At 34.9% G+C, this 12,794-nt stretch overlaps 1 protein-coding gene across 8 annotated transcripts in view; it reads right to left on the bottom strand.

Moving 5' to 3' along the window:
- The window catches only part of ANKRD17 (ankyrin repeat domain 17), a 169,894-nt gene that overhangs the window by 88,981 nt on the left and 68,119 nt on the right, over positions 1–12,794 (bottom strand). For all 8 annotated transcript variants that reach the window (XM_080672443.1, XM_080672444.1, XM_080672447.1 and 5 more), the window contains exons 2-6: positions 11,741–11,894; positions 5,935–6,091; positions 2,298–2,445; positions 1,923–2,070; positions 505–738 (exon numbers count right to left, since the gene is read on the bottom strand). In XM_080672443.1, the coding sequence (XP_080528569.1) occupies positions 505–738; positions 1,923–2,070; positions 2,298–2,445; positions 5,935–6,091; positions 11,741–11,894 (841 nt within the window). The remainder of the gene's footprint in view (positions 1–504; positions 739–1,922; positions 2,071–2,297; positions 2,446–5,934; positions 6,092–11,740; positions 11,895–12,794) is intronic.

Below are 12,794 nucleotides of genomic sequence, written 5' to 3'. Positions count from 1 at the left end.
TGATACTCTAAAATTGTTCTTTTGAATTCAAACTCCCTTCATACCACTTTTCATTCTTCTTCTCATATCTCCTCCTTTTTCTTCAATTTTTCTCTTTTCTTCTTGGTATCATAAGAAATACCTTAAGTACCTTCTTCTTAGGTCATTCTGGCTACTTTTATTATGTTTTCTTTTAAACTCACAGACTGAATACTTCTGGTTTCAATAGAATTCTTTTGTTTGAACCAGGGAAAATATTCTAACATGCAACACTATTTAAAAGTGCATATTAAAATTAAATGACTTTCTGATAAAGTAACTGGAATAGTCATTCTTTATTGACAATACTAAGTCTGTCTATATTTTTTAAAAAGTTTACTTATTAGACTTTTACTTCAAAAGACTTTAAACACCAATTAATTACATGCTATACACCATTACGTTTTAATTTTACTTTTTATTTTAATTTAAAAAAACAAACTGTTTACATTTAAAACTTTTAAAAAAATATTTTATATACTGTACCTTTATAACAAGCTAATGTAAGGGCACTCTCTTTAAATTCATTGGAATGCGTATTAATGCCAGCCCCATTTTCTAGCAGCAATCTGGCTACTTCCACATGTCCAGCACTTCCAGCTTCCATAAGAGGAGTGTGACCATTTTCATTGTGGTCCTCAATACTAGCACCGGATTCCAAGAGCACCTTTACAACATCTACATAGCCTCCAGCACAAGCATATGTAAGTGCTGTATTGCCTATTTTAGTGAAGAAAAACAAGAAGATATTAACATAAAACAGAATCTAATTTAGCATAAAAAAGAAACTGAAATGGGAGACTATAGCCTTTATACACTGAGTGGCCAGATTATTATGATCTCTGAATGCATAATAATCTGGCCACTCAGTGTAAATTTAGATAATATACTTATATATAACTCTTGTTCCTTACTGCATTTTATCTTACTGAAATCAACTTTCTACTCTTTCCATTTAAATTCAGGGTCAAATACATGTGGAAAATCAGATACACTCCACCATGATTGTAGAGTTATAAAAAAACTGAGCAATTCTGAAACTAACTTTTCAGATGAGAAATTGGTTATGTCCATTCTAAATTTAATCAGAGAAATGTTTCACAAGCTTTATTTTCTGGGATTGTAAATATTCATCATCTATAGACAAACCTCATAGCATTCTTTTAATCATACATATTTGTTTTATCTACTATTTCAATTATCAGTTAACCAATGAAAGTTCAAGTAATTTAAAAAATATTCTTTCTCCCTTATTATGGGGGAGGTGGGAGATAAAAAACCAACTTTCTGGGTAAAATAAGAATTTCTAAAATCCCTTCAAACCAGAATCTGTAGATCTTAAAAATTATTTAGTATTTAAGTTTTGAAAATCTTACATGAAAAAAATGCATGAAATATATTTTCATATGATTTTAGAACTTTTATACAATTTCATCTATGTCCAAATTTAAAAGGGAAAAAATTTAGACTGAAATTATGTCCCTTGTGGGACACAATGTTTTCATATACTCTCTTTTTCTATAGACCACAATTTAGTAAGAGTAGGCGATGAAAAGACCTGCCTTTTATTCGGTACCTCCATATCTTCTCTTTCCTTCTCCCCCAAAAATAGGAAACCTGGGTTTGCAAGTCAGAGCTCACACCTCTCCTTTTCCAAGAGAGAGAGCCCCTTCTAACTGGGCCAGTGTTTAATTTTAAAGAACCTTAAAAGGCCAAGTAACTCCCCTTATATACAAAATACCATTCAAAATATAGTATATATACTTTACATCAAGTGCACAGACTTATGCAAACATTCAGTGCTTATAAGAGAATTGTAAAAGCATCACTAATGATGACTTTCATGTTAAGTAATTATTACCAAAGGGTATTAAAATTTAACAAAACTAAAAAATACACATAACCTGTTGAAGACTGTGCATTGACGTCGGCTTTATGAGCTAGCAACAACTTCACAATTTTGACGTGTCCTCCATTAGCAGCAGCCATTAAAGGCGTAATGTCACCTTTGATTCCCCTATCTTCCACATTTGCATGCATCGCCAACAAAACCTTATGGGGAAAAAAAGTTTAGAAAATAATTTCATTAAAAAATTTGAACATGTTTCACCTGTACAATCATACTTAAATGGAAGAGCCAATAAACACAAAATGTAGCTAACAAAACTATTGGTTGAAACAATCATAATGGCTGCCTTTACTATTTCCTTACTAAGCAGGCCAGATTAAAAACAAAACAAAATTTAAAAACTCATGAGCTTTATTTTGATAATACAAACCTGTGCAAGCTCATAGTACCCAGCAGAACAAGCCAAACAAAGGAGGCTCTCCCCTTCCTCAGTGTGTTCATTTACACTTCGCCCTTCAATGAGTAACTTTCGCACAGCATTTACATCTCCTTCTGAACAGGCTTCTGCCAAACTGCGGCTATTAGGGAAAGAATATTGCAATATCAGGGTATAACATTATAAAACACTGAACACCCTTAGTACATAGTGTTAAGCAAGAATAATTATTTCAATAGGATCTATAGGAAAAAAACTGAAAATAATTCAGTTCATTGAGTTTTTTAATCTCAATAATAAAAGTCACTGAATTCAATTTTTTAACATTATAAATGTTATGTTATATAAAAACTAGAGGCCTGGTGCATGAAACCAGGCCTGCACTTTCTCACAATCCAGGACCCCTCGGGAGATGTCTGACTACCAGTTTAGGCCCGATAAACTGGCAGTCAGGACATCCCTCTTGCAATCTGGGACCGCTGGCTCCTAACTGCTCGCCTGCCTGCCTGATCGCCCCTAACCACTCTGCCTGCCTGCCTGATCGCCCCTAACCACTCTGCCTGCCTGCCTGATCGCCCCTAACCACTTGCCTGCCTGCCTGATCGCCCCTAACCACCTCTGCCTCGGCCTACGCTGCGGCGGCTTCATCCAGAAGGTCGTTCGGCTGTCCGGTCTAATTAGCATATTACACTTTTATTATTATAGATTATTATAGATAAAGTCCAATTTACTGTAAGTGTAAAGAAACCAAAATTTTAAAACATAAAACTTTATAGAATATCACATGAATAAAATACAATTTATTTATAAGCATACTTCATTTTGTTTAGGAACTGGAATTTGCTTTTTTTTTTTTTTTTTTTTAATTGTCACCTGAAGACAGACTTAATGAGAGAAACATTGATGCAAGAGAAAGAAAGATCAATCTATCAGTTGCCTTCTGTACGTGCCCCAACCCCACCTGCAACCCAGGTATGTGCCCTGAGCTCCTTCAGGTTCTTTTGAATGAGAAAGCCAGAGATCTTGTTTAAAGAAAAGTAGATCATGTCATTCCTGCTCAGAATCTTCCAATAGCCTCTAATCTCACAATAAAGGCCAAAATTTATACAACATCCATCCAGTGATAACATCCCACACTCTTCCTTTTTATCTTGTTTCATCACTTACTATACTCACTCTTGCTCTTTCTACTTTAGCCACATTGACTTTCCTGCTTGTTATAAAAAATGCTAATTAAGCTCCTTTTACCAAGAGAACCTCTCTCAGACACAGCTCACTCACTCCCTTGACTATTTCAGATTTTTACTAAAAGGCCATCTTTTAAGTGAGGATTTCTGACCATTAAAAATGCAATATGACCTCCAACGCCAAACACTGCCCTAGCACTTCCCCACTCAATTATCTGACCCATAATTCTTACCATTCATTGTGTGCTATACTATGTATTTTACCTACTTGTTAATTGTATTGATTCCTTACCAAAGTCAGTCTTGAACAGCAGTAAGCTTATCTCTTATCTTCCATTCTATAGGATACTAACTGTTCCTAAATTGTCAGTGTTCTCTATCCTTTTTAAACATATCTTTCCCACAAGACTCTTTCTGTATAAGAACATACCACCCTACCACCTTTCCCTCTTTCAAGTGGTCTCTTATTCTCTCCCCCCATCAGGCACACACCACCCTCTACCTTCCCATTTAGACTTTCATTCAATTTCCACATGTGTATGCTAGCTTTAAAACAACCTTATAGGACTTACTCTAGCAACAGCTGAATTTAAGAACTCATGACAAAGGGTATGCTAAATATGGCCCATGATACTTCCCTTACCTAATGTAAAATCTGGAATGTAGCACTCACTGTATTCCACTATATTTCTCATGCTTTGCTGAATAAATATGACTGCCACAAACATGTTCTACTACTTTGTTGATAACTTCTAGTATTTTCAATGCCCCAAAAATTTATAATTTTTTTCTATTTTATTTCCAGTTTGAATTAACATTAAGGTATTTTCATTTTCTCCTCAAGGTGTTTTTTAATTTTCTCATTTTCTCTCTTGCCAGTCTCAGCAGGCACCACATCAAAATATATCTAGAGATTGCCTGGCCAGAGTGGCTCAGTGGTTGAGCATCGACCCATGAATCAAGAGGACACCGGTTCTATTCCTGGTCAGGACACATGGCCAGGTTGCAGACTCAATCCTCAGTAAGTGGCGTGCAGGAGGCAGCTAATCGATGTTTCTATCTCTGCCTTTCCCTTCCTCTCCCTCTGAAAATCAATAAAGTAAAAAAAAATTTTTTAAATATCTGGAGATCAATAATATTGTAGGCCAGAAAAACTGAACTGTTAACTAAGGAACAGAATCTGAGGATACCTAAAGAAGAATTAATATATGAGAAGATTGGTAAAGTAAATTAATAAGAACACAAAAATCTACATAAATAAAGACAAGACAGAGCAAAGAGAAATAGCAAATTCATACTCTTGGTAATACTATATAACTTCTTTCACATTCTTAAAAGCAGATGCCTAAAAAAACTATTATACAGCCCGGTCGGCATGGCTCAGTGGTTGAGCGTTGATCTACGAACCAAGAGATAAGAGGTTCGATTCCTGGTCAGGGCACATGCCTTGGATGCAGGCTCCATCCCAGGTAGGGGGCATGTGTGAAGCAGCCATCAATGATTCTCCCTCATCACTGATGTTTATACCTCTCTCTCCCTCTCCTTTCCTCTCTGAAATCAATAAAAATATATTAAAAAACAAAAACTAAACTATTATACAAAAGCCAATTCTTAAATGCTATTTTTAATTCTCTAAATATATATAAAAGAGAATATTCCCATTTTCTCAATTGTTTAAAGGCAACTACTAAAATAAACAAAATAGTTTCCTTTTAAAGAAAAAAAAAAAAAAAGGAAGCTTCTGAGGAGATAAGGAACATGTATTAATGATTTTCCCCCAGCCATTTCTTTGGAGTTTACATCCATTTTTCACACTACTATATACATAATTACTTTCATATATGAGATAGTGTGATTTTTATTGCATAGCATCATCACAAAAACTTAAAAAGCTAAGTCACAATCAATTTAGTGAATGAGCCCTTACTATACTATATAGAAGGAATTGTAGAACATACAAAAATAAATGTACATGCTACAATGTGCTTGAATGTGTTACATTCAAGTAATGAAACTAGATCTATGACATTTTTTGTAAATTTATAAAACAAACAAATAAAAACCATGCCCTTTAAAACAGAAAATGGCATAACTAATTAGAAAGCATTTACTTCTTTGTCACCAAAACATTAAAAGAAAACCTAAATCAGCAAAATATCTTTTATAATGTATCAGCTAAGAAGTTAGCTTTGCAGACAGGCAGACACTGGTGTCCCAGCTCTGCCACTTGTCACCTATTTAAACTTAAGTTATTCACTTCTCTTAAGCTTTTCATAAGTAAAATGGGTATAAAAATAAAACCCATGATTAAGACTTTTTGTTAGTATAAACAAGATAACACATGTAAGGTGTCTGGTATAGTTTCAGGAACAAAATAAATGTTAATTATTTTATTATTTTTAAGAAAATGTTTTTTATATTGATTACAGTGAAAATGTACTTACTTGTCCGACTGCCCTGCATTTGCTGTGCTTTCAGCTCTCATACGGGTAAGTGCAGCAGCAGCTTCATCCAACGCACAACTAACAGATGATGTCAACCTCCGAAGCACTTCAGGATCTGCAAAGGCTTTACCATCAGCCGTAGATAATTTGCCTATTCCTATATATTATTGTCACACCAAAATGAATGCACCCAAAAGGAGAAATAAAGCAAAATTCAAGTTATTTAACTCTATATATGTTATCAAATAACCTACAAATGGTACATTATAAGTATATGTTGTCTGTCCTGAATCTTTTGGGAAAACACTCTTCTCCAATTCTCTGATAATCTTCCTATTCCTTCCAAGTGACCTATAACTGCTTAATCCCGTGATTCTCCTGTGCCAGAAATGAGCGTTTGGCTATACTGAGACAATTAAACAACCTATGTTTCAAAGGATGTTAAATTGCTAAGATGAGGGTCTTGAATTATTTGGTCACTTTTTGCACCACAAGTGAAAAAAAACTACCCCAAAAATAAGTCAAAGAGAAGAACAGAGAAGTAAGAAAGGAGACAGAGTTCTGATAAAGTTATTTTGACTCATTGACACCAATGGTGCTAGAAGCCAGCACCAAACCTATACTTTTGGTAAATACCCACTTTTATTTAAGAACTAGAGGCCCAATGCACAAAATTCGTGCAAGGGGCTTAGCCCTTGCAACCGCACGGCTTGCCTCGCCCCTCGCAGCTCCGGCTTCATCCAGAAGGATGTCTGGAAGGTGTTCAGCTGTCTGGTCTAATTAGCATATTACGTTTTTATTATTATAGATGTCTAGTTGGGCTACTATCACTTGTGACAAAAAATGGGCTAATAAAACATTATAGGCTATAATAACCTATATCTGAATACCTATAACTATTTATTTCAAATTAGGACTGCAACTTATTATACTCAAAATCCTATCTAAATGTACCATATTTTCAAAATTCAGAATAACAAAAGAAAAACATTTCAAAAGCAGAAATGGTTAGTAACCATTTCCACGAAATGTAACTTGTTCTTTTCCAGATATCATTATAAAGAAAGCTTATCTCTAACCTTTAGAATTCTAACTTAGTAGTGCTTAATCCAGATTGTCCATCAGGGAACAAAGCTTTACAAAAATATAGATGCTGAGCTCTCCTATATCTAAAGATGAAATTTATTAGGAAGTGGGGCGAGGGCATACACATATTTTAAAAGCTCTAAGAAAATTCTGATACACAGCCAGGATTAAGGACCTTTACTCTAATTGTAAGATAAACATCTGATATTATGATGGATATTATAGAACCCCCCCATTACTCAATATGTGGTACACGAACTGGAAGCACTGCTATCACTTGGGAGCTTGCTAGAAATGCAGAATCTTGAGCCTTAAGAATTATTGGTACAAAAACCTGCATTTTTAAAAAAAAGATCCCCAAGTGATTTAGATGCACATTCAAGTTTAAGAAACACTACTATAGGTTTTAAAACAAACTATTTAACTAAGATATAGACCAAAAAGACCACTCATCCAGAAATAACAAACATATTTGTGCAGGTTTCTCCTAACAGGAGGGTTTTAGGGTTAGGATTATGTTATATGGCACAGAAGACCTGAAGATGTTGGTAGGCCTGACCTCATCACATGACCCATAAAGAGATTGGCTGATTAGAATGGAGAAAAGGAAGTTAAATCAGAGGTGCAAAGCACGAGGAGTCAAAGATAGAGGATGCCACATGTAAAAAAATGTGGGCAACCTCAAGGAAGTGAGAGCAGCCCCAGTTAAGAGTCCATGAGAAAATTGGAACCTAAGTCCTACAACTCCAAGGAACTGAATTCTGTTATCAACAATAATAAACTTGGAAGCAGACTTTTTCCTAGTCAACTCAGGTGACATCTTAATTTCAGTCCATGAGACAATGAACGAGGCATTCAGTCCATGAGACAATGAACGAGACATTCAGTCCATGAGACAATGAACGAGACAATCTAGCCCCACTGTGTGCCCTGATGTCTCATCTACAGAAACTAAAAGATAGTAAATGGGCATTGTGTCACACTGCTATGTTTATTGTAAATTGTTATGCTCCAATAGGAAATTAGTTATATTACATATATAACATATATGATAATATATAATAAGCTATATATATAGTAAAACCCACCAGTTGACAACATATTAATGTACACCTTTCAATTTATCTTTCAATGGCATTGCTACTAACTACAAACAAAACACAGGATTCATCAGGCATTTGAAATCTTAAATGTGAAAGATAGCAAAAAAATTTCAAAATAAGATCAAAACCTTAAAATGCCAAAACCTGTAATGCTTTGGAGAAGGAAGAGTAAGGAAAAATAGAATTAGAAGAATATCCTAAATAAGTGTGGCATCAAACTTCAGAACTGCAATAGCAAAAATTAGGAGACAATGGAGCAGGAACTTCAAAAGTTTTTTTAAAAAAGTGATTTTTAAACTAGCCTTCTATGCCTAGTCAAACTTATGAAGACAATGTAAAAGGCATTTTGGACAAGGTCTCAAAAACTTTTCTCAAGATGCCTAAACTGTAATCAATCTCAACATCATTAAAAGAGAAACAACCAAAGTACCTATGTGATACATAACAAAACATAAACACCAGGAATGACTATTCTTGCCAAATGAACAGAAATCTGGTCAAATATCTGGATCTGAATTCTGATTCAGGAAATGACAACACACAGAGGTACAACTGGGAAAATCCATAGAGTGAGACAAATGACTCATTTCTTCAAAAATAAGTAGGAGCCTAGCCTGCATGACTTAGTGGTTGAGCATCGACCTATGAACCAGGAGGTCAAGGTTCAATTCCTGGCAAGGGCATATGCCCGGGTTGCAGCTCAATCCCCAGTGGGGGACATGCAGGAGGCAGCTGATCAATGATTCTCTTCCATCAATGATGTTTCTAGCTCTCTCTCCCTCTCCCTTCCTCTCTGAAATCAATAAAAAAAAATTAAAAAGTAGGATAAAAAGCCCTAGATGGTGTTGCTCAATGATTAGAGTGTTGACCCATGAACAGCGGGTTTAATTCCTGGTCAAGGGGATGTAAATGGGTTGCAGGTTCAATCGCCAGCCCTGGTTGGGCAGTGTGCAGGAGGCAACCAATCATTATCTCTCTCTCTCTCATATCGATGTTTCTCTTTCTCTCTCTTCCCCTCCTCTCGTCCTTACCACTCTCTCTCTCTCTAAAAAAAAAAAAATCAATAGAAAAAATATCCTCGTGAGGATTAACAACAAAAAAAAAAAAGAGGAAAAATAAAATGTTATGACTAAGACACAAAAAAATTCATTAACATAAAAAATGATTTCTGAACACTGACAGGATATCTGGCAATATTAAGGAATTACTATTATTTTTTTCCTTAGTGATGCAATGGTATTATGGTTTTATTTCTCTCTTTTTAAGACATTTTTATTGATTTCAGAGAGGAAGGGAGGAGAGACAGAAACATCAATGATGAGAGCGAATCATTGATTGGTTGCCTCCTGCATGCCCCACACTGGGGATCGAGCCCACAATCCGGACATGTGCCCTGACAAGGAATTGAAACATGATCTCCTGGTTCACAGGTCGATACTCAACCACTGAACCATGCCAGCCGGGCTTCTCTTTTTTTAAAGTTCTTAATTTAGAAGTACATATCGATTTATTTATATATGAAATAATATGATGCTTCGACTTGCTTTAAATTAACATGTGGGGTGGGTAGTCAGCAAGGTGGTAATGTGTAAAGATGAAACAAAGTGTCCATACAGCCCAGCAGGTGATTGAGTGTCAACCTATGAACCAGGAGGTCATGGTTTGATTCCTGGTCAGGGAACATGTCCAGGTTGTGGGCTTGATCACTAGTAGGGTGTGTGCATGAGGCAGTCAATCAATGATTCCCCCTCATCATTGATGTTTCTATCTCTCCCTTTTTCTCTGAAATCAATAAAAATACATTTTAAAATGTGTCTATACATAGATGGCTGTTGAAGCTGGATGATGGATATGCCAAGGATTTACTATGCTATTCTTTCTGGGTTTGTATATGAAATTTTTCATTTAAAAAGGGAAGGAGATAACATGAGGAGGGAGAGAAGTGAGAGAAAGAAAGAGAGGGAGGGGGCAGGCTAGCTTGTTACCTTCTATAAGTAAAATAAAATGGTACTCTAACTCCAAAAGTAACTCCTTTTGGCTGCAATCAACTTTCATGTAGCAACATCTTTGTAACTGATTTTGCCTCTTGAAGCCCCAGAAAACAAACATCCCTCTTGTATTCAACCTGAGTTTTCTCATCTTCAGGAGAAACAATCCCTGTTCCTCTTATGACATGTTTTCAAATTATTTTACAATCCCCATTTCCCTCACACAGACTTCTACAACAACATCAATTTCTGGCAAATGCTAAATTATATCTCTACTATACTGTAACAAAGAGTTGTCTATACTCAAGGACAAGACCTTCCATGTGCCCCTACTATGTTTTCATCTGTATCTGGCTAAGAAACTTTTAATACCAGGTTACGCATTCTAGAATTTTACCCAGGATAGAAAACTTAACTATGAGTCCTTCAAATATTTAGATGCTGTGTTAAAAGATATTTACTCAAAGGATTACCAAACAGTAGGTCAGTTCTATTCTATAATTAAGTAGCAGTTTACATGCATTGCATGTACAATATATAGCACAGCGAGGTGCTCAAACCATGAACACAGTACGATTATTTAAACAATCAAGACTTACTATTCCCTTATAGTTAAGATATATATATAAATCTTTTATTATGTCATGTAATCTCCTATAGGAACAATATAATGATGATCCACTTTACAAAAATAATAATTCACTTTACAGGGTTTTAAGAGACAGTCTCTGACAAAAAAGTGGGGGGAATTATATACAGTCGATTCTCGTTATTCATGGTATTTATGTTCTGCAGAGTTGCTGGGAACCCTGAATTCATGAATACTAAACTACTGCTTCTTCAGGAAAACAGGACTAGGTTCCTTCAAGCCTCTGATCACAACATTTGCATTAACTAGTCAATATATTTTTGTTTTATGTGTGTTTTTGTTTAAAGACAACCTTATTTAAATATTTAGTTGATTCGTTAACATTAAACTCATGACTAATAACTCATGCATGAAAGAAGCTTATCTAACATGTATTTTTCTTAAGGCACATCACAGCCTTCTCACATTTAGAAATACTAGGCAGCATTTCAGCATTATACTTTGGGGCCATTTTAAACAGTGAAATTACCAATAAAAAGTACACAAATTTGAAAAACGTGGCACTAAGTAGATTGTGAAAAGGACACTTGTTTACAGTATGAAAGCTGAAACAAGAAGGCAGAACATCACCTTATTCCACCTCAGCGGGGAACATGTGTGTAGGACGACTCAAATTTTTCACCATTCTGTGCATTTCTATGAAAGACTGAGAAAGTGCTGTGAGTACTAATTTCGGGGTACAAATACATTTTATCAAGTAGGCAAATTCACAAATATGGAATTCAGGACTAATGAAAATCGACTGTATAAGAAGTCCCTCTTTATAAAAAGGTTGACAACAACCTTATATTTTACTCTGGTAATAAAAATATTCTTTAATGAAATGTTCCATGTAATTCTCTAAAAATAATACAGTAACCTTTATGAACAGTATTATACTAAATATCCAAGGTCATACATTGATAATGACAAAAATTTTTTAGATTTATTGTAACTTTAATTAGGTAGACTTATTACATATGTGGACTTTGCAGACTTACCTGCAGCTTCTAGTAAAGCTTCCAGTCTAGCTTGTGTTTCGGGATCTACTGTCCTGAGGTCTGCACCATCAGCAGTACCCGACAAGAGCAATTTGGAAGCCGTTTCCAGCATTGGATTTTCCAAGTCATCCTGATCCAAAATGAAAGACTCCACCTAGACAACAAATACAAACAGAAAGGAAGAGAGGAATGAAAGGAGAAAGGGAAAGGGAAAAGAGAAATAAACAGAAGAAAAAGGAAGGGGAGAGAAAAAATATTTTAACGTAAATATCAACGATAATAAATTCAATGCAATCCTAAATAAATTCAGTGGGGGTTATATAAGCCCACTGTATAACTAAAGGAGAAAATTACAATAGTAAAAGAATTTTAAAATATACTATTACCATGCAATCTAATTTTTTTACAGAAATCTTAGTATTCTTTTCTATTTTAATTTGGTGGGATGAGGGTCAGGTAGGAGGAGGATATAAGGTTAAACTGTGAAACCTTTGACGTAGGCAGAGGATCTATATCAGCTGTTCTTAGATTTTTTGCTCTCAGGACCCCTTTACTACACATATAAAGTACTGTACTCCCAAGGACTTCATATAAAGGTTAAATTTATTAACATTTACCATATTAAAAATTAAACTACAATATACAAAAAAACACACATTCATTAACATAACCACTGATTTCATCAGAAAAGTTATAAGTTCTGGAAAGCTTTTAAGCCCAGGCAAATAAACTTCCAAAATTTTAATTTGTACTTGAAAACTTACTTTTATCATTGGCAAAAAAATAACCACCAATCATTTTCCTTAAAGTGACAGGCTCACTTGTATTATTTCCAAGAACTTTTGCCAAATATCTAAATTTGATCAGTGTAATATGTCTGTCAGTTATATTTTTCTAGCAAAAATGGCATTTCATGAGAGAAAAAAAAGGAGCTAAAGGTGTCATTACCTGACACCTAAAATACACACAAGTGCTTTATGTGTATTTCCCATTTTTGTCACACACAACATTAAAAGGATGTATTCAAAAGTGGAGATTTCATAAAATAAATATT

Source organism: Plecotus auritus, assembly GCF_963455305.1.
Source record: "Plecotus auritus genome assembly, chromosome: 1".
Lineage (NCBI taxonomy): Eukaryota > Metazoa > Chordata > Mammalia > Chiroptera > Vespertilionidae > Plecotus > Plecotus auritus.
Note: the sequence above shows the minus strand (reverse complement) of the source record. Positions and strands in the feature narration are given on the sequence as shown.